This window comes from Pleurodeles waltl, chromosome 4_1 (assembly GCF_031143425.1).
Source record: "Pleurodeles waltl isolate 20211129_DDA chromosome 4_1, aPleWal1.hap1.20221129, whole genome shotgun sequence".
Lineage (NCBI taxonomy): Eukaryota > Metazoa > Chordata > Amphibia > Caudata > Salamandridae > Pleurodeles > Pleurodeles waltl.
In genome coordinates this window covers 368,874,965-368,897,430 of record NC_090442.1, presented here as the reverse complement: position 1 = coordinate 368,897,430, position 22,466 = coordinate 368,874,965, and the positions used below count along the sequence as shown (strand labels likewise).

The 22,466-nt window shown below is 48.8% G+C and overlaps 1 protein-coding gene across 5 annotated transcripts in view; it reads right to left on the bottom strand.

Moving 5' to 3' along the window:
- Positions 1-22,466, bottom strand: part of PYROXD1 (pyridine nucleotide-disulphide oxidoreductase domain 1) — a 159,382-nt gene that overhangs the window by 59,402 nt on the left and 77,514 nt on the right. For all 5 annotated transcript variants that reach the window (XM_069228527.1, XM_069228529.1, XM_069228528.1 and 2 more), the window contains one exon: positions 15,770-15,908. In XM_069228527.1, coding sequence (XP_069084628.1) covers positions 15,770-15,908 — 139 coding nt within the window. The remainder of the gene's footprint in view (positions 1-15,769; positions 15,909-22,466) is intronic.

The following is a 22,466-nucleotide window of genomic DNA, read 5'->3' as shown; positions in this document are numbered from 1 at the left end:
GTTTTCTCTCTTTTCTTGGGTTCACTTTCACTGTCTCCGGTTTCCTTGTTGTTCCTTTTCCTCTTGCTAGGGCCTCTCTGTTTCCTGGGTTTTCCTTTTCTTTTCTTATTACTATTGTTCGCCTCCTGTTTCTTTTTCTACTTCTGTGTCTGTTCTCAGGGTCTTGTTTCCTCCCTCTTCTTCCCTTCTGTGGCTTCTTTGGTTTTGTACCGTCCCCTCACCCCAATCCCTGTTTGTTACTCCCTTTCTCTGTGCTGCCCCCTCCACCACACACCCTACACTCTGAATACCCCTAAACAAACCAAAAGGTTAACATAAAGCAAACAAATACTGTAGTTTGGCAGTCCCCTCCCGTCCACCCCTTCCTTTCCCCAGCTTAGTTTTGCCACGCACCTGGAAAGGCCACGCTTTTCCCTAAGTGTGGCCGGAATTCTCGCTGGGCACCTCCCGCGCCGCTGGTGCTGGTCTTCGGACCCGTGTGTGGTACTCCGGCTCCTCCGTCGTTAGTGGCATCTCTTCGGCTCCCGGTGAGTCTCTCCATTGTGTTCTCCTTCGTCGTCCTCTCCGCGGCATCTCCTGGGCTCCCGGTGATGCTTCCCTCGATGCCTCCTACCCTCTCCGACTTTAAACAGGGAAGGGTGCGAAGCCGCTGACTCTGCCCTTCCGCTCCCGGATGTTTTAGGGGATTGGATGACACACCTTCCCCTTCCGGGTCGGCAGTGGCAGGGTCAGCCAGGGCCAAGACATCAGGCGGGTCTATTGCTATTCGCAACGGCCCTTCACAGGAACCAAGGTTCGGCTCCTGGAAATCGATGCATCCCCTTGCAGCTTGGAAAGAAACAACACATCGTCTGTGTCGCACCTGAAAATCCGACATTGCACATTATTTTTTCAAAGCATCTCCTCGGAACCAAGGCAAGGCTCCTGTAAATCGATGCTTCACCTTGTAGCATGGAACGAAACAAAGCATTGTCTGTGCCGCGCTGGAAAATCTGACGCAACACCTTATTTTTCTACACCTCTCCTCCTGTGTGACCCCGTGCATCGTTATTTTTGATGCATCCCAGGTACTGTGTGTTACAAGGATATAACCACTAATTCTTAAGGATTGAGACTCATTCAAACCTTTAATAAGTTATATCTTGACTTGTGGATATTGGATTTTTTGTCATTTTGATCTTATTTTATTAAGATAAATATTATCTATTTTTCTAAACTGGTTTGGAGTACTTTTTTGGTGTTTTCACTGTGTTACTGTAAGAGGTATTGCATAACTACTTTACATATTGCTTTCTAAGTTAAGCCTGTCTACTCTGTCCAACACTACCAGAGGGTGAGCACAGGATAATTAGGATTGTGTTGTGACTTACCCGGGCTAGGATTGTGGTCTCTACTTGGACAGGGGTGTTACTAACCATTCTTTGCAATGAGATGATTCGAGACTCCTGTGTTTTGACTGTGTCTTCGGTTTCAGAGACTCTACCCTCCACTTCATTAACTCTATCCACTGTATTATGAATGTCTTGCTGAATCAAGGATAAGTCCACTGTCAGTTCAAACATTTTGCCTTTTTTAGTTTCCTTTAGGTCTTGAATGGCTTGTACTATAGAGGCCATTTGGAACCCTTCTTTGGAGCCCTTCTGACCTAATTTCTCCCCATCCCATCGAACCAGCCTCACTGGACAACGCTGTGTGTTTAGTGTATTTATCTATCTTTTGCTGTGCCGTAGGGACAGAGGGTTTGTCTCGTGCCATAGTGGGAAGTCAATTAGTTGGGGTGAAAGTCTACTGTCCAGTGTCTTAGGGTCAAGGGCGGCTGCTGTTATGGATATTACTGTCTCCTGTGTGAGTCCGCCTTCCCCTCTGTATAGTTGCTGCCTCTCAATGCACCCTGTCAGTCCTGGACAATGTGGACCCCCACCATTTCTCAGGGTCCGCTGCAAGGGGGCAACCAATCCAGGACACAGAGCCACACCCAACTACAGTATGGCACTCCACTAGGAGGAGGGGTAAACAGTCACACATGCCTCCTCAAGATTATACTGTGGCTTGCTTCATGGGTGCCTGGCATGTACAGGGGTGGGGTTATAGGTGCTGCGTGGCTCAATTGTGCCGCAGACCAAGGGCAACAATGAGGAGCAAAGGTGTCAGACAGTAGAGGCTGACCAGGTATGACAGGGAGTGCTGGAACTTCATAGCACCCACACAGTGCCTGTGCCTCGGTAGGCAGCTTAGTAGTTCCAGCCTCATTCAAATTGCGTTTCCACCCTTCCTAGGAATCAGGGGCCCTCCTGTGAGCAATGATGCATTAATTCATAGGAGTCATGTGCAAGAATGGAGTATCAAGCCTTCCAGTATATTATGATCAGCTCAGAGATTTGTGCCCCGCCCACAATGGTGGGCTCTTGTCATGAATAATGAAGGGGGTCTTCCATGTCCCGCGATGTGTCAAAAACAGCCCGGCCCACCTCACCGCAGGCTCTTGTGGGTTTAGAGACAACCCCCGAACAAGCTGTGCAATGGCAAAAGATTTCCGTGTCCTCACTGTCTGCGTGGCGCCGAACACACCTGTGTGTCTGGGGCAGTGTCAGCATTCAGTGGACCAGTAGTTTAGGAAGCCCTCACCAGGCCAGGCCCTCCCCTTAAGCCCGTTGGCTCCACATCAGGCCTGCAATGCCATTTGGGCAATATCCAACCCTCCGAAAGGCCGATCAGGAACGAGAGACCCTGCCCAACAATGACCGCCGAGAGATGAACCCAGGCCCGTGACCCCAGCTGTGACCTCCAGCGAGTCTAACAGACACCCCCCAGTCAGAGCGCTTGTGGAGAGATGTCTGGAAGCCCTCCCTTGCCTCCACTGCTCATTGGAAGGAGCCCTTCGGCATGTACCTCTAGTCTCCTGAAACCATTCGGTGCCACTCCCGTCTCTTGGGAAGCGGGTCCTTCTGCTCCATGGATCGACCTGGGCTGATGTGTGTTAATTGTGACACCCTCGCAGTTTTCCCCTGACAGATTTGGGCAATTCAAACCTGTTAAAGTTCAGTAGGGTAAAATGCAGGTAGAAAAGGCAAAATATAAGTTACTCAGGTGGCCATTACAACCCTGGTGGTCGGTGTTAAAGCGGCAGTAAAACCGCCAACAGACCGGAGGTAAAAAAAAAAAATTGAATCACGACTGTGGCGGAAACCGCCAACATAAACAGCCACTTTAACACTCAGACCGCCACGGCGGTACAAACAAACACTGCAGCGGTAACCGCCAACAGACAGGCGGAAGACAATGTACCGCCCACACTATTACAACAGTCTAATCCGCCACCTTTTCCGGGGCAGATTCACCACGAACAAAAACACGGTGGAAACAGGACTTGGAAGGGAAAACGCTCACCTCTACACACCCCACGAGGAACCAGGACGCCATGGAACCGGAACTCCAGATACTCCCTGCCTTTGTCTTCCTGCTCCTCTACCAGGAGCACGAACGCCGCGGCGAAGACCACAGTGAGTACTGCACCTATGACACAGGGGAGGGAAAAAGGAGTGACACGCACCACCCCCACCCTCACCCACGACATCACACACACTAATACATCATGATACATTACAGTTACACCCCCCAATCCCCCCGGAAGAACGTAAAGACAAAAGGAAATGATTTGAACGTTTGTAATCTATTAAAATCCAGTACTCATATATATATATATATATATATATATATATATATATATATATATATATACACACACACACACACTATAAACAAATATATACACCAAGAACACAAGTCCAAGATATTCCACCATTAAAGTCCGTGGACCACTAGGCCCAAAAGGCATGGGCGAGGCCCACACAAGATACCTGATCAAAACGGAGAGAACACTGCTGGGGCATCAGTTCAAAATACAACAGGCACCTCAGGGGGAAGGGAAGGGGGGGCACCTCAGCCGGATGAGTGCACAACGCCAGATCCACGAGGGGGCTCCATGCCCATTGATGTATCCTGGGGAGTGCAAAGCCGCAGTCTCACAAGTCTCTCCAGTGGGTGGTTAGCGCACTGCTTTACCCTGGGTAGTGCAAAGCCACAGTCTCACAAGTGGATAACAGTCTCCACTGGTTCTGGAGGGGGCTTGGTGCCCAGAGTGCTTCATCCTGCCAAGGACTGAGGTAGTGGATGTATCTCTCCACTGGTTCTGGAGGGGGCTTGGTGCCCAGAGTGCTTCAACCTGCCAAGGACTGAGGTAGTAGATGGGATATTCCACTGGTTCTGGAGGGGGCTTGGTGCCCAGAGTGCTTTATCCTGCCAAGGACTGAGGTAGTGGATGTATCTCTCCACTGGTTCTGGAGGGGCCTTGGTGCCCAGAGTGCTTCATCCTGAGAAGGACTGAGGTAGTGGATGGGATACTCCACAGGTTCTGGAGGGGGCTTGGTACCCAGAGTGCTTCATCCTGCCAAGGACGGAGGTAGTGGATGTATCTCTCCATTGGTTCTGGAGGGGCTTGGTGCCCATAGTGCTTCATCCTGCTCGTGGCGGCCCCAGTAGCGTCAGAGCTTTTGCCGCTCATTAGCCTGCAGTGCTGGTGGCGGTGGTGTACTTGGCAGTGGTGCTGGTGGCGGCGGTGTCCTTGCCAGCGGTGCTGGTGGCGGTCTTGTCCGCTGTGCAGGTTTTCGGCGACTTGCCTGTTTTTCTGTGCCCCTTCCCCATCTTGGATGGTGGCGCAGCTGTCTTCCCACTCCCAACTGTACTCCTGGGAGAGGCTTTGGTGGTAGATGTTTTGGCTTTCTCCCGCCGGGCACTGGCCAACTTTTTATGCTTTTGAGGTGGGGGACTGTCCGTGGTCTGTCTCCTTGGCACACTGGCTGCCCTGCTGCTTGGCGCACTCCAGAAGACGGTTACTGCTGGCACCACTGTTCCCGCTAATGTTGTGGCTGAGGTGCTGGGTTGGGACCTGGAAAGGCGGGCCCTAGGGGACTGAAGGGGTGGGAGAGGTGAGGGGAAGAGGTCAAGGTTGGACAGGAAAAGTTTTTTGGACACACTGGGACGGGTAGATGGAGGGAGTTTGGGAGTGGAGGAAGAGGTAGTGGTTGTAGGAGGTGTACGTTTGCTGACTTTGGGTGAAGGTGCATGGGCTGGAGGCTGTCGTGAGGTGGATGGCTGTTGGGTGGGTGTATGGCTGCGTTTCTGTACCTTGAGAGATGGACTCACAGACACACTGGGAGAGGACACAGGGGATGTGTGAATGGTAGTGGGGGTGGTGAGTGCAAGTGAGCGGGTTGTGGTGATGGGTGTGCTGGTGATGGACGTAGTGGATGAAGATGTAGTGCATGCAGGTGTGAGTGGAGACGAGACAGGGAGGGAGGAGGGAGACGTGGAGGAGGGGGACACAGTGGAGGCAGTGGATGTTGGTATGTGTTCATGGGTATGATGCTTGTGTGAGTGCCTGTGGGATGTGTGGTGCTTATGTTTGCCAGAGCTTCCCTTGTGTGTTGAGGTGTGTGCATGCTGGTCTGATGGTGTGCTTGGGATAGGCTGAGGAACAGGGGTTTGGGTCTGGGTAGAGGAAGTTGGAGGGGGGAGGCTGGACACAGGGACAATGGCTGTCATCAGTGCTGAGGCCAGAGTCTGAAAAGCTCGCTGTTGGGCTGCCTGACCAGAATTAATGCCCTCCAGGTATGCATTGGTTTGTTGCAACTGCCCCCCTACACCCTGGATGGCATTCAAAATGGTAGACTGCCCAACAGTGAGGGACCTGAGGAGGTCAATGGCCTCCTCACTGAGGGCAGCAGGGCTGACTGGGCAGGGGCTGAGGTGCCTGGGGCAAAGGAGATGCCCACCCTCCTGGGTGAGCGGCCACGGGGCACACGCTGAGGGGCTGCTGGGAGGGTGGTGCTGGTAGGGAAGTGGCGGCTGTACCTGTAGATGCGGTGGGCACAGAGGGGCCCGCCACCGCAAGGGAGCTCCCATCAGAGGAGGAGTCCGTGTCGCTGGTCTCAGCTCCTGTCCCCAACATGGAGCTCCCCTCGCCTTCCGTCCCACTGGTGGCTTCAGACTCAGTTGTCTCGCCCTCCAGGACCATGTGGGATGCAGCTTCCTCCTGCTCCGTGCCTCTGCTCCTCCGCCTGATGATGCTAATGCACACAAGAACAGGGAGACCACAAAAAGGGGGGGTGGTGTAGACAGAAGAAAGACATGTTGAGTGCATGCAATACAGCTACTGTTGGCGGACACTACAGACACAGAAGCCCCCTGCACTACTCCGTGCACTTTGAGTTCCCTAATTAATCACAGGGACATGGGTTACAAGGCCTATACCCAATTGCTGCACACATGGAAGTCACAGGAGCCTGACTAGGTGTAGTTGGCTCTGAACACGGGTGGGGTGCCACACGGCCTACCTTACGACGGGACCTTGCCTACTAAACTTACCCTGGCCTAGGGGAACTCACAGCCCACCTCCCCCACCCAGACACCTCCACTGCGCGCAGAATCAGCTGAATGAGAGTGTACTCACCCCCTTGTGGCTGCTGTGATGCCCTCAAGCGCCCATCCAACTTCGGATACGCCACCACCAGGATCCGGAACATCAGGGGGGTCATGGTGCGACGGGCACCCCCCCCCCATGTTGGGAGGCCATCCCAGCTGGGCCTCCGCTGTCTTCTTGCTCCAGCGGCGAATGTCCTCCTATCTTTTACAGCAGTGGGTGCTCCGTCTGTGGTGGACCACCAGGGCCCAGACTTCCTTGGCGATGGCACGCCAAATATCCTTCTTCTGGTGGGCACTGACCTACAGGAATAGTACAGGGGAAAAGGAGAAGATATAACCGTCCGCACCGTCACAGTCATTGGCCCGCATCCCTACCCTTGCCATGACGCACATGCACTCACCGTCGTTTCATGCACGCCTCGTTCTCCCCCCCTCTATCTTCCATCCACACCACTCCACACAGGCATTGCCCATTCAGCATGCTCACAGTGTACTTACCTGTTTGTCTGGAGGACCATAGAGTAGCGTGTACTGGGTGAGGACTCCAACCACTAGTTTCTCCAACTCTTCCGTGCTGAAGGCAGGGGCCCTTTCCCCAGACACATGAGCCATTGTCTCTTCCAGACTGAGGTCACAGCAGCACTTGCAGTGTAGGTCCTCTCCTGTCGAAGATCAGGTATCAAGTGATTGAGCAGAGAGAAAATGGCAGTCACGTACGCGGTGGTGCGTACCGTCACTGCCGGCGTACATCGTCATTGGCTCCTCGGACCCATATGGTCCAATGTTAACCAATGCAAAATTGCGCCGCGGTCTTTGACCGCCTACCGCGACGGTGTACAACGCCAGCGCAGTTACCTCATATCCCCTTGTCCCACATTACAGGTCAGGCAGACGCACATGGCATTCATTTTAAATGTGTCACACATATCTAGGCCTTGCATACACACTAATACAGGCACATAGCGGTTTTAAAAAATTGAGGAATAAAGTTGTGCTAAAGTACCTCAGTGTTGGTTGACTCTCTGCTCGCTGTTCTCCTCCATAGAGCACGTCCGCTGGGGCAGATGAGGAGGTGGCGGCATCCTCCGGTGTACAGACCGCTGGTGGACCTGTCGACAATGGAGGAGCGGCATGTAATTGTCACCTACAGACTTGATTGTACCACAATCCTGGGACTGTGTGCCCAGTTGGAGCCAGACCTGATGTCAGCTATCCGCCATCCCACAGGTATCCCCCCCCTCTAGTGCAGGTGCTGTCAGTACTCTATTTCCTGGCATGTGGGTCTTTTCAGACGACAGTGGCATAGCATCAGGGATGTCCCAGCCTATGTTTTCCAACGTGTTGTCCAGAGTGTTGCCTGCCCTGCTGAAACACATGCGCAGCTACATCGTTTTCCCTCAGGTGGAGGATTAGCCAACAGTGAAAGGTGACTTCTATGCCCTGGGACATATCCCCAACATCATAGGTGCCATTGATGAGACACATGTGGCCTTGGTCCCCCCACCTGCAGGAGTGAACAGGTGTACAGAACCCGGAAGAGTTACCATTCAATGAATGTGCAGATGGTTTGTTTGGCCGACCAGTACATCTCCCATGTGAACGTCAAGTTTCCTGGCTCAGTGCATGACGCTTACATTTTGGGGAATAGCAGCATCCCTTATGTGATGGGGCAACTCCAGAGGCACCGTGTGTGGCTATTAGGTGAGGACATGGACCCTATACAGTGTTACTCGGTGTTTGAGTCTGGGGATGTCCCTAAGAGTTAGTGTGTGTCTAACAGATTTCCCTCGACATTTGCAGGTGACTCTGGCTACTCCAACCTGTCATGGCTACTGACCCCAGTGAGGAATCCCAGGACAAGGGCAGAGGAACGCTACAATGAGGCCCATGGGCGAACTAGGAGGGTTACGGAGTTGACCTTCAGCCTCCTGAAGGCTAGGTTTAGGTGCCTCTATCTGACAGGTGGTTCCCTATTCTACTCACCAAAGAAGGTGTGCCAGATCATCGTGGCCTGCTGTATGCTTCACAACTTGGCTTTGCGACGATAGGTGCCTTTTCTGAAGGAGGCTGGTCCAGATGGAGGTGTTGTTGCAGCTGTGGAGCCTGTGGACAGTGAAGAAGAGGAAGCAGAAGAAGAGGACTTCGACAACAGAAACACAGTGATTCATCAATACTTCCAGTGAGACACAGGTAAGAAGACATCACTGCCTGCTACATCTGATTTAATTCTTCTACCTCTCATCTGTCTGTCATTTTCACCCAGTGTATGGACCCTGAGTTGTTACTTTCCCTTTCAATTTCACAGATGTGGGTCCCACTGTGTGACATCTGCTTTGTTTCCGCATGGACTAGGGCTGTGTGACATAGGTATGTTGACAATACAATGGATATAGCATTTTTGCACAGTTATTGCAAATACACATTTTCGAAAGCACAGATGGACTCCAGATTGTTTTGCGCTTTAAGGGTATTTATTGAAGTACTAAATATTGGAGGGTGTTGTAAAATGGTCAGGGGTGATGGTGGAGGAATGTCCATGGCAGAGTCCAGTTTATTAGTCTCACAGGTGCATTGTCCAAAGGGGCATGGGAAGTGGAGCTGGGGCAGTTTAAGGATGGACAGGGTGACAAAGTGGGACAGAAGGATGACAATCAGGGTGGTCTCATTTCTTGGCGGGGGTCTTGGCATTGTTCTCTGTCTTTGTCCTGGATCTCAGGGACCGCTTGCGGGGTCGTTCTCCATCTGCAGGGGGTGGGGTGCTGGTGTCGTGGTCCTGTGGCGATGCCTCCTGTCCACTAGCGCTGGCAGAGGTGGTGGGCAGTTCATCATCGAGGCTAGTGTCAGAGGTCCCTTGTTGTGCCACAGTGTCCCTCCTGGTGTTGACGAGTTCCTTCAGCACCCGCACAATGATGTCCAGGGTGGTGTTGATGGATTGGAGTTCCTCCCTGAACCCCAAATACTGTTCCTCCTGCAGCCGCTGGGTCTCCTGACACTTGGCCAGTACCGTTGCCATTGTCTCCTGGGAATGGTGGTAGGCTCCCATGATGTTTGAGAGGGCCTCGTGGAGACTGCGTTCCCTGGGCCTGTCCTCCCCCTGTTGCACAGCAGCCCTCCCAGTTCCCCTGTGTTCCTGGGCCTCTGTCCCCTGAACTGTGTGCCCACTACCACTGCCCCCAGGTCCCTGGTGTTGTTGGGGTGGTGGGTTAGCCTGGGTTCCCTGCAGTGGTGGACACACTGCTGCTTGACGTGTCCTGGGGACAAAGGTATGGGCCCGCTGGGTGGGTGCTGTGCTGGTGTTTCCAGAGGGGGGAGGCTCTGTTGTTGCTTGTGCCAGTGTGAGGGGAACAGACTGTCCTGAGGTCCCAGATGGGCCGGGCTGGTCATCTAGGTCCAGTTGGACAGAGCTGCTGTCACCACTGTGGGCCTCTTCTGTGGGTGGAGTGGACATGTCCTGTCCTGTCTCCTGTTCGGTGACGTTGGGTAGGGGTCCTGCAGGGGTCTAAAGGCATTATTATTGCATCTGTGTGTGCCATGGTGTGCAATGGGTGGGTGACCCTGTACCCCAGTGCTTGCATTCTTGTGTGGGACCTTGTGTGATAATTGGTTAGGGGTGTGTGTGAGTATGTGCAGTGGTCATGCATTGGTGATGGGTGTCCATGCTTTGGTGTTGAATGCAGGGCTTGGTGTTGGGATGGGTGGGTTGTAATAGTGGGACATATGTGAGGAGTTGGGGTGATGGGGGTAAGGGTGAGAGTGGGGGTATGTGATAGCATGCAGGTAGGGTGGGGGATGTAATAGTTAAGATTTGACTTACCAGAGTCCATTCCTCCAGCTACTCCTGCGAGGCCCCCAGGATGCAGTATAGCCAAGACCGGCTCCTCCCATGTTGTTAGTTGTGGGGGAGGAGGTGGGGGTCTGTCGTCAGTCCTCTGAACCGCGATGTGGTGTCATGAGACCACGGAACGCACCTTCCTCCGTAGGTCGTTCCACCTCTTCCTGATGTCATCCCGTGTTCTTGGGTGCTGTCCCACTGTGTTGACCCTGTCCACGATTCTGGGCCATAGCTCCATCTTCCTAGCTATGGTGGTGTGCTGCACCTGTGATCCGAATAGCTGTGGCTCTACCCGGATGATTTCCTCCACCATGACGCTGAGCTCCTCCTCAGAGAACCTGGGGTGTCTTTGCGGTGCCATGGGGTGGTGTGGGTGATGTGTGGAGTGGTGTGTGTTGTGATGTGTGGGGTGATGTTAGGGGTGTGTGGTGTTTTGTGTGTGGATGTTGTGTGAGTGATGGTGTTGAGTGCCTGTGGATGCTAGTTTGTAGATGGTGGTGTTTCTCTCTGGCTTTCAGTCGCAATTGTGGTCGTAAGGGTTTGTGGGTGTGTGTTTTATATTGTATTGGATGTGTGGGAGTGGTGTGTGTATGTGTCTCAGGTGTGTGTATTTCGACTTGTCCAATGTGGATGAGTTTTGTAAATGTGTGTGTATTTTGAGCGCGGCGGTGTGTACCGCCAATGGAATACTGCGGTTGAAAGACCGCCGCGTGGATTAATGGGTCGTGATAGTGTGGGCGTATTCCTGTTGGCGTGACGGTGGAGGTTTTGTTATTGCCAGTTTATCACTGACCTTTGATGTGGCGGACTTGTGTGGGTGTCTAAATTTTGGCGGATTCCGAGCTGTGGGTCATAATAGCTGTGGCGGAATTCCGCGGCTGCTGGAGTGTGTTGGCGGTCTTCTCCACGGCGGTAAGCGGCATTTACCGCCAATGTTGTAATGACCCCCTCAGTGTATTAAAGAAACAATTCTGCATATTAAGCCTTATTTTCCTGAAAACTAGGAACAGGTGCTCATTCTGCCTCCTGATCAGTGAGTGAAATGCAATCCAGGAGTGACTTTTTTATAAACTCAGAAGTGCACTGACTCATCACACAATACATTGTTTGTCTCATCAATACATTTTTTAAACAAAGCAATAATTTTAGTTTTTTCACTAGTGTGCAAGTTAATCGACATAGCAGATCCATCAATTCAGACGGTGCCACGTTTTGCCACATGGTTTAAGCTGTCTTCACATGGTCTCCCGCTAAAGAGCTATTATCACATACTGCAACACAAGGTGAGCTGGGAGCACGTTTCTAGCCCATCTGTGTGGAGTCTGCACAGCCAACTTCATCAGGGGCTTGTAACCTCGACAGGACATCAGCAGCAGCCACAGAAGCCTTTGTTATTGTTTTTTGTGAGAATCTGATCAAGCACTGCTGGGCTCTAAGCCACACACCTTTACAGTTGGATTCATGGTGACAGGCTCAAGGCCCTTCACCCACCATAGATGCTGACCTTCCAAGGCCACATGGCCTTCTCAAACATGGTGAAAATATGCCCTGGCATTCGAATTTCACTCTCGTTATCTCTGTGTTCTTTTTGCATGATTTCCCTGACGTTTCATGTCATTTTGCGAAAAATTTAAAAGAGTTGACACACTCTTAGTTAAGGGCCCTTGGAGCATGATCTGCTTTGATCAGCAATCCCTAAGGGAGATCCACTGCAAACCACCCTAGTTCTGGACGTAAGTTCAGCGTGGGCACTTCCCACACAGTGTGTCTGACTCTCCTCCTCGAATGACCCCAAGACTCCATAGGACACAAGTAGATGGTTGACGGCAAGAGTCTGATGTGCTGGGATTCTAACTCCATGCAGATGTGTTTCCTTGCTCCAACACGAGCTCTGAACTGTGCAAAAGACGACATAGATGCTATAGAAAACAATGAAAAATGTTACCATAGCCCGTGAAGTGCTTTAAATCTCATTTAGGTTGGTGGCAATAGAGTTGGATACTGAGAGAATTATAGTACATTTTTCACAACTTTTCATATGTAAAGAAAGATGATTAACTACCAAGTTGGTGAATAGGGTCTGATACCCAAATACAAGGCCCCCTAAGCCTTAGAGTTTGTATTGAAAAGCAAAGCATGCAAAAGAGACCCCAAATATGCAAATCGTGCAAGGTTTCTTTCAAAGAAGTCAAGAAAGACTCGTCCACAGAATCTAACACGTTTTCTTGCATTTCATGCCTATTTTAAGAAAGCACAATTTTTGATAGTCTGAACTCTATGTAGGATCGAGTCTGCATTTTATTTCCTCATATAATAAGCAAAAACGGCATGGGGAAGTGAGAGACACCATAGAACCTGAAGCATGTGACGGCTCATGCAAATACATTCTTAAAATATTTAGGCTGTAATCAGATAACTGTGATAATAATTAAAATACTGGTGTGGGCATTACAAACTCGTCCTGGGTCACAACTAAAAAAACTATCTGGTCTTATAGATAAAGAATGGATAATAAAGTTGAAACTTTGAAAACTTCTTAAGTATCGAATGAGAAATTAGGAATTTTCAGAATGAACATGGACAGGATAATATGTTGCTCAGGAAAGAAATGCAACAGCTGACTACAGGAACACGCAGATTCTGGGGAGAACCAAGGAAGCACCATCTCCTGATTAACATGGAATTCTGACAAAACGTACAGAATCTTGAGGCCCGACGGCCGTTTTAGAACGGTAAATTAAGCTAAAAAAGTGCAAAACAAAGTGGATGGCGGCGGCAACAAAGGAAGTGAGCAGCCTGGTTACACTTTGCCCTTGTAAAACATAATATATAATAATAATGATAACAATAACAACATTTTAAAAAGTCAAATGGGGAGTGGGACAACAGATGCAGCATTCATAGGGGAACTTAGATGTTACGTGTGTTTCTACATAACATGCTTGACGAGACAGTACGGCACTGGTGCTCACATGTTCAAAAAAAACTCAGAAGTGATATATAAAAACACCTACATGTGAGGGGTTTCAGAGTTTAATGAATTAAGAATTCCATTATATGGCCACACCCCACACCAAACAGAGCTTCAAATGCTTTAAGACAATGAAGGAGCATTTAACAGTTCCACGTGGGTGAAGAAGAAGCAGATAAGAACAAGAGACACCCTATTTCAAGGCCTGCGGTGTCTAAGCCGGCAACTTGTAAGGCTAGGAGAATGAGTTCCATCTATCTCTCGCGTAAGTTCTTTATGCCTGGAAAACACAAGCTGAAATAAATGTTCAGCCCTAACAGAAGATTAACTCTGTGGTGCACGCAAGATAAAGGTACTGCATATCTATATATATAAATACCTCAAACGCGCGAGAGTGGCGAGAATTACACTTAAAATTCAACTTAAACATAGTCCCCTACTTTGTAGTTCTCAATTTATAGCTCAGCAAGTAAAACGAAAGTAAGATCGCAACTGAGGTTACACTTTAGGCCAATGGCGGGACAGGAATGCCTTTTCATATAACCTACAAGATGTTTCCAGAATAACAAGTACAACCCCTGTAGAAGTCGTATAGATCTACATTCAGAATTCCTCATTGGCACACTTCAATTTCTCCTACCTAGCGGTCACTTCAGACTTGAAGCAAGGGGGTTTTCAGTTTTTTTACTCACAAAACTCAAATGCACTACCATAATCATCAACATGGTTCTTTTTGGAGCTACATCCGTGTCTGAGGGGCAATACATGTTTTACTGACTAACATCAAAAACTGATTGCTCCACCTTAAAATTCTTTTTGCATCTTAGTTGCTTTATTTCGGTTTCAGCATCTTGTAAGGAAATGTAGAAAACGACTGACGTATTCAAAATACCACTAGATGTCACCAAAGATCTATAAAACAACTTAACTACCTCTTCTGAATGTCACTGCGCTCGACTTTAGGCCGCCCAAAATTAAGTCGAACAGCCACTGTAACGTTTCCAGACGACCCCCAATGATTCATTTTAGAAACGCCTGATTCGGCTTTACACCGATTAAGGTAGAATTATTTTTTGCAAAAAATAGTTTGAATGTGAGAAAGAGGATGAATACGGTTAGAGTGTAATAAATAAAACATATACGAACAAAAAAATGCAACACAAAACATGCAAAGTGGTGATGTGAAGGTGAAAATAGTCTGATCTGTAGGAAGAAAGGATAGCCAACCAGCCATCTACAGACAAGTGGTGAGTACATGTCGTCGTATAGCAGAAGACAACAGCGTGCCGAGAAGAGTCTTTGTTATATTTTAAAACTGCAAAATAATAAATGGAAACTTCGCGCCCTTAATGTTTATCTTTCCGCGCTTACACAGTAAGCCCCTTGTAAAAATCATAGGCTGCCCTTTACTGCTTAAGTTGGTAACATTGATATTTTGCCTTTGTTCTACTTTTACTTCAGGAGGCGAGCAAGACTATCGACCTTTGCCCAGGCGCACGTGCAAAAGAGACGTTTATTCGACTAACAGGCAAAGATTATGCACTTACCTCTGCAATGGTAGCCAGGAACTTCTTGTATTATTTTTACTCTAGTCTTCGAATATATGGGCAAAAGTGCTTGCCACAAGGCAGGGAGATGCACGGTTAGCCCATAGGAACCCCTTCTTCGCAGAGCTAGAGTCCCCACATCAGAGTGCTCAGCAGAGCCATCACTTCAGTAAACTTCTGTTTCCCTCTCCACCTTCTGCTTGACACTCCCTGCCGGTTTCGTCCGCTTCACTGTTCTCCCCATGCTCCCACACAACATCCCATGCCTCCTAGCTGACCTTGCCAGAGTCTGGAATCCAGCAGCAGATAGTCATGTGGTGAACGAGGTCCAACACCTTCTCCTAGTGCTGCAAGAAGGAGGGCACATTGAGACTGGCCCACTAGATGATCTAAAGTCATGTGGGCGATGATGCAGTAGTCTATGGCCAGCTGTGAAAGGCTGCTGAGACCTACCACGTTTTCTGCTGGTCCAGGAAAAGAAGAAGAGCCTTCTGTTTAGATGTCCACCCGCAGCTGCAGAGCTGTTAGATACCACTCCCAATAGTCAAATAGAGGAGGGCTTGCATAAACGTGTATTCTTTACAAGGAAGGCTCAATTTAGATCTCTGATGAGTAATTCTTAATATAGTTAATTCAATCTTGTGATATCCTGTTAAGTAAACAATAGTTAATTTGAAAACTACCCTTTCTACCGATTTACTGCTACTGAATGAACACGACATTAGCGTTCTCAGATTTGTCGAACAAAGTACAGGTCTCCTCTGACAGAGCAAAGGTTTATAAATATGCAAAATTTAGCAAGGCAGAGCTTTTCCATTTCTTGCACACATGTATCATTTTTGTCCCAGGTGTCATGCCCAGGTACATCGCAATTCACCTTTTAAAATATTTTGTTTTATTTGGGAACTAAAGAGCTTGTTAAAGTTTTCTGCAACTTACCTGTATCTGATTTAGAATCTTGGTCATCCTGCTCAGGTTTTGGAAAATTCAGTGATATTATCTGCAGCTTCTTAAAATCATCCTGAAGATATACATTCTTTATTTCACACGAGGTCTCAATGTGTACTCGATGAGAGAACTGAATCAAAAATAATATAATTACAAAATATGCAATAAAGGTAAATACAATTTTAAGAGATATAACATTTAAATTAGACTGGATTTAGAAAGCCTCACATAACACAATATTTTGTTCATCCATTTTAGGTTTGGATGTCTTGAATTCAAACGGAGACCAAGAGCTAAAACATTTTGGGGGTTATTCTAACTTTGGAGGAGTGTTAATCCGTCCCAAAAGTGACGGTAAAGTGACGGATATACCACCAGCCGTATTACGAGTTCCATAGGATATAATGGACTCGTAATACGGCTGGTGGTAAATCCGTCACTTTTCCGTCACTTTTGGGACGGATTAACACCTCCTCCAAAGTTAGAATAACCCCCTTTATGTATTGTAGCCTCTTGCCTAAATTTCAATGAACTCAAATTCCCCCCCTTACCAGTGTAGAAATACCTCTATAGCAAAGAAAAGGACACAGTTATGAAGAGGCTACTGACAATAGTGCTGACAAGTGATAATAGAAATCGACAGAGAACCCCAAAAACCTGTATCTGCAGAACTACTAAAAGACCTTGTTCTAAGATTGTCAGAATTACATCCCGGTGAAATTCCAAATCCAACCACTGCAGTCTTTCAATGGGGCAATATTATCATTTGATTCCAGGTTTTAGAGGGCAGAATGAGGCATAACATGAGGACTCTTCAGTGTTACTGCACCCAATTTCTGTATATTTTCCCACTGTCCAAACCCTTTTCCCAGAATAAATCCCTTCCTTACACATACAGGGAACTGTGCAAAGAACACTCAGAATCCAGATTTAGCTCACAATTTAGAATGAAAACCTTAGACTCAATGGCGGTAAAGTGGACAGGTGAAATTCTTGGCAAACATATCAGCATGGTGTACTGAATGAGCACAACACTGTCTAGCTGGTCAATGCCTGCTGAGTGCACATCTACTTCTGCACATCACATAGGAAGCAGATTGTTAGACCTGGCAGCTCTTGTTGTGGTTTCCCTGTACTTTATGCTTCTGACCTCCTGTTTTTAGAGCCTGTGCTGTAATTCGTTTTTGCTGATTTTGATACTCTGGGCACTTTACCACTGCTAACCAGTGCAAATGTGCAAATGCTCTCAGTCTAAATGATATTGGTAATTGGTTTATCCATGACTGGCCTTTATCATTTACTAGTAAGCCCCTAGTAAAATGCACTTGAGGTGCCCAGGGCCTGTAAATCAAATGCGACTAGTGGGCCTGCTGCACTGATTGTGCCACCCACCTGAGTAGCCCTGTAAACATGTCTCAGACCTACCAATGCTGTGTCTGTGTGTGCAGTTTTTAACTGCCAGTTCGACCTGGCAAGTGTGCACACTTGCCAGGCCCAAATCTTCCCTTTTACTACCAAGTCACCCCTATGGTAGGTCCCAGGTAGCCCCATGGGCAGTGAGCAGTGTATTTAAAAGGTAGGACATGTACTGGTGTGTTTTACATGTCCTAATAGTGGAATACTTCTTAAGTTGTATCTCACTATTGCACGGCCTATCTCTCCCATAGGTTAACATGGGGATTGCCTAGAAACACCTTTTAAGTGTAATTTCCCACTGGGAGCAGATAGAGACTTGGAGTTTGGGATCTCTGGACACACAATTTAAAAATATATCTTTTAGTGAATTTGTTTTTTAGATTGTTTGAAAATGGCACTTTTAGAAAGTGGGCATTTTCTTGCTTAGCCATTCAGTGCCTCTGCTTGGCTGCTGAATTTACGTCTGGGTCAGACTGTTAGTTGGGATGTTTGTGAATTCACTCTAGACAGTGACACAAAGGGAGCTGAGGTGTGTCCTGCATATCCTGATGAGTCTTCCTGGGCTAGAGTGGGAGGGAGGAGCTGACACATGCACTTGAGAGGGCTGTGCCTGCCCTTACACAATACAGTCTCCAACCCCCTAGAGTGTGCCTGGGGCAGGGCAAGAAAGAGGCAGGGTCTTGTGCACTACTAAGACTTTTCTGTGAAGTTTGCCTACTTCAAAGGTAGAAATGAGTATAAGTATTAGACTGACTCCACAATTTTAGAACACTTCAGGAACAAGAGGAACCTCTTCCAGAGAGAAGAGCTGGATGCTTGAGGAGAACCTGCCACTCTGCCTGTTGCTTTGCTGTGCTGGCCTGCTGCTGCTACTTCTGCCCTGGAGTGAAAAAACTGGATGTTGCTGTGTATCCTGCTTGTGACGGTTCTCCAAGGGCATGAACTGAGCTTGCCTCCTGTTAAGAAGTATCAAGGACATCAAAGACTTCATCTGCCAGCACCTAAGCTCTCTTGCTGAGAACCCCTGACTTGCCAAGTTGTGTCACACCCTGGACCCCTAGAAAGAGAAGCTGGCAGAATCTGAGTGGAAATCCATGCACCGGAGCAGAGTGGCAGAAAAATCAACAGCGCCTGTACCGCAGCTGAAAAATTGATGTAGCGCCAGGAAAATCGATGCATCACCAGCTCAGCGCGGATTCATCGCTACCGTGTGTCTGGACTTTCCACGCATTGTCCCTGGGTGTCAAAATCTCCAACATCACTGCACTGACCCAAGGCTGCTTCTATGGAAATTGACGCATTGCTCACCTGGCGAAGAAAGAATTGACGCAAGGCCTCACTTGCGAGTAAGGAATCAACGCATTGTGCTTTTCCGACACACACAGTCGTGCAGCTTTATTTTTGATACACACCAGGTACTTTGTGCTAAAATAACGCATCCATTGATTTCTATGGATTGGGACTCTTTTTACTTAAAAAAAATCCTATCTTTGCTTGTGTACGTTGGATTTGTGTTGTTTTGGCCTTGTTTGATTTAGATAAATATTGGCTATTTTTCTAAACTGGCGTAGAGTCCTTTTATGGTGTTTTCAATGTGTTTTCACTGTGTTACTGTATGTGTTAGTGCAAATACTTTACACATTGCCACTGAGATAGGCCTGACTTCTTGTGCCAAGCTACCAAGGGGGTGAGCAGGGGTTATCTTAATTGTGTGACTCACTTACCCTGACTAGAGTGAGGGTCTCTACTTGGACAGGGTGTAAACTGACTGCCAGCAAGAGATCCTATTTGTAACACTGGTGATCAGCCGTGAGGATAAGACTTGTATTTTTACTTGACATACAGTGACCGGTGTACAATACTGTTTCATGCAGACCGTTATACAACCACATACTGTTTTTTTCTCTGGATTTTTTGCATTTTTTTTTCTTTTTTGGATTTACCTTGCCTTTTGAAACTCTGCACCTTTGTTGAGCCTTATCCACAAGCATTTCTCAGTCTGGGGAGCCATCAGTAGTTGCTACAAATGTGGTGTTTGAGCTGGAGAAAATGGAAGATTACACAGTAGCCCAGCTCAAGCAGTTTTGCAAGGAGTTCAAGAGTCCAATTAAAAGCTCCATAAAGAAGGAGGAGCTGCAAAGGCGCAGAGGACCTGATTGGCAGAAAAAGAGGCTAAGGAGCACACAGCAGAGGAGATTATTGCTGTGGATGAGGAGGTACAGAGCACAGACGATGTTTTGTTGGATAACCGTGACCAGCCTGGAGGAAGGGGCCTCCAGGGCAGGCAGCTGTGTCTTCAAAAGGCCTGACCCAGGAGGAACTGGAGGAAAGGCGGGAAAACAGTAGGCATCAACTAGAAATGGAGGTGCTCAGACTCCCACAAGAGAGGGAGCTGTACTTGGCTAGAATGAGAAGAGAAGAAGAAAAAGACAAACTTGCCATAGAGAAGAACTAATCTTTGCTCAAGAGCGGAGTTTGAAGGAGTTGCATCTAAAGAGCAGGTCTAACACAGATGGTGGCAACACGTCTCCAGTGCAACCTGAGGGGGAAGGTACATATACCCAAGGATGTGGTGAAGTATTTTGTTGTGGGTGATGAAATAAAGCAGTGGTTCCAAGATTATGAGGTGGCACTGAGGATGAAGAGGGTCCCAGAGAGATTGGGGGCAGGCCTGTGGAAGTATTTTTCAGTGGAGGGGAGGGACACCTTGTTGGCCTTAGTTGTAGAGGATCAGATAAGGTACCCTGCCATGAAGGACGCCCTGACCAGGAGGTATGGTCTCACCCCAGACAGCTACAGGGTCAAGTGTAGGAAGAGCTCCAAACTTGGGTCACAAACTTGGGTGGAGTATGTGGATTCTTTCTGCAGAATACTAGATGGTTGGGTGAAGGGCCGCAAGGTAACAGACTACCAGGGGTACAATATGATAGCATAGGAGTACTTGTCTAGTCGTTATTTTCCAGAGCTGCACCAGCACTTGACTGACAAGCTTACTGACCCCACGAAGCTTGCCAAGGCGGACCACTGGCTGAGCACCAGGGTCCAAAAGAAGGTGAATGTGGCAGACTCAGCCAAGGGTGGGCAGGGTCCCCAACAGAAGAAGGAGAGGTGGGGGGACAAGGATAATAGTAAGGAGTTCGCTAAAGTGCCCCTAACTAGTTCCATCGGAAAATAATTCCCAGCCCCCTGTTGAAAAAAAGGGCTGGTTCCCTTCAGGAAAACCTGCAGGGAAAGGACCCATAACGTTCTTTGCCTGTAGCCAGGAAGGGCACATCAGAAGGAGTCCCAAGTGTCCTAAGCGGGTTCAGCCTCCCACTGGTTGGCAGTCACTTGGGGTAGCCAGTGTAGCGCCTGGGGAGGAGTTGGCCCCAGTTGGTTGTGGGAAGCCAGCTGAGTTAATCCTAGTCTCCCTGGGTAAAGGTGAGGTGGTCCAGGGAACCTTCTTGCCTGATAATACAAAGAAGTACAGGCAGTGGGTGACCATCAATAGGAGGAGGATGGAGGCTCTGAGAGACACTGGGGGACCTGCCTGAGGGGACCCACTGGCAGCAGCAAGGAGGCCCCTCCAGGGAAGTGTTCTGCACAGCACCAAAAGCATGCTCCACCCTTGAGGGACTTCGAAAACAGGCAGAGGCTCAGGCAGCTGGTGGTACCTCTGGATCTCACCTGATTTACCAGGAGAATGATCTCTTTTATAGTGAGCCTGTGGGCTGGTGGAGCCCCAGTGTTTCAGAGCCTTCCTACTGGGTCTGGCTCATGATGTCCCACTGACAGGTCATCTGGGGCAGGACAAGACCTTTGACAGGCTTTTCACCCACTTTTATTGGCCCCAAAGGAAGAATCCCTCAGATGCGTTCTGCAGGACCTGTCAGACCTGCCATGCAAGTGGCAAATCTGTAAAGAGGTTTGGGCTCCTCTTCAACCCGTTCCTGTCGTGGGCACCCTTTTTGAGCGGGTGGGCATTGACATTGTGGGGTTTCTAGATCCCAAGACAGCCATGAGCAACAGGTTTATCCTGGTCTTGATGGACATGCCACCCGGTACACAGAAGCTATCCCCCTGAGGACAATGACTGCACCCACAGGGGCCAGGGCACTTATGGGGATCCTTACCCGTGTGGGTTTCCCCAAGGAGGTGGTATCTGACCTGGGTACTAATTTCATGTCACTGTACATGTAGGTCATGTGGACCACTCCCAAAGCAATGGGTTGGTTGAGAGATTCAACTGTACCCTGAAGGGAATGATTATGGGCATCTCTGAACCCATGAGGTGTAAGTGGGACATTTTGTTACCATGCCGGTTGTTTGCTTACAGGGAGGCACCACTGAAGGGAGTTGGCTTCTGCCCTTTTGTACTTCTGTATGGGCAGACTGTGAGAGGGCCTCCCAGTTTGATGAAGGAGGGCTGGGAGCAAGCTCCCACGAAGACACCCCAGTATGTATTCAGTTACATGCTGGCATTCAGGAACCAGAGAGCCCACTTCTGGAAACTCGCCTCAGAGAATGAGGAGGCTAGCAAGAAGGACATCAAACAATGGTATGACCAGAATACCACTCTGGTTGAGTTTCAGCCTGGACAGAAAGTGTGGGTAATGGCCCCTGTACAGCCCCGTTCTCTCCAAGACCATAGGTCTGGGTCATTTGAGGTGAAGGAACGCAAAAGTAATGTCCCCTACTTGGTGGATAGACAGAATCCGAGGAACCCTTTGAGGGTCCTGCACGTGAACCGCCTCAAACCACACTTTGAGACGTCTGAGTTGACCATGCTCCTGGTCACCGATGATAGGGTGGAAGAGAAGAATGAACCACTCCCCAACCTCCTGTCTTCTAAAGAGCAGGATGAATCAATGCAGAATGTTAACCTCTCCCCTACTCTTACCCTAGATCAGCAGATGGACTGTTTCCAGTTGCTGGGGCAGTTTGCCTCCCTATCTCGCTTACCCCTGGGGTCACCCACTGGTGAACCCATGACATTGATACTAGGGACAGCCTGCCTTGTAAGCACAAGTCTTACAAGTTAACTGGCAGAGTGAGAAACAACATCAAGGAGGAAGTCTTCAAGATGCTGGTGTTACATGTGATTGAGCACTCACAACAGTCCTTGGTGCAGCCCAGTGGTCCAGGTCCCCAAGGATTCCACCACCTGGGGTCACACCTAAACTTAGGTTCTGTGTTGACTACCGGGGGCTCAATGCCATCACCAGGACTGACACACACCCCATCCCCAGAGCTGATGAGCTAAATGACTGGTTGGAAGCTGCCAAGTTCATCA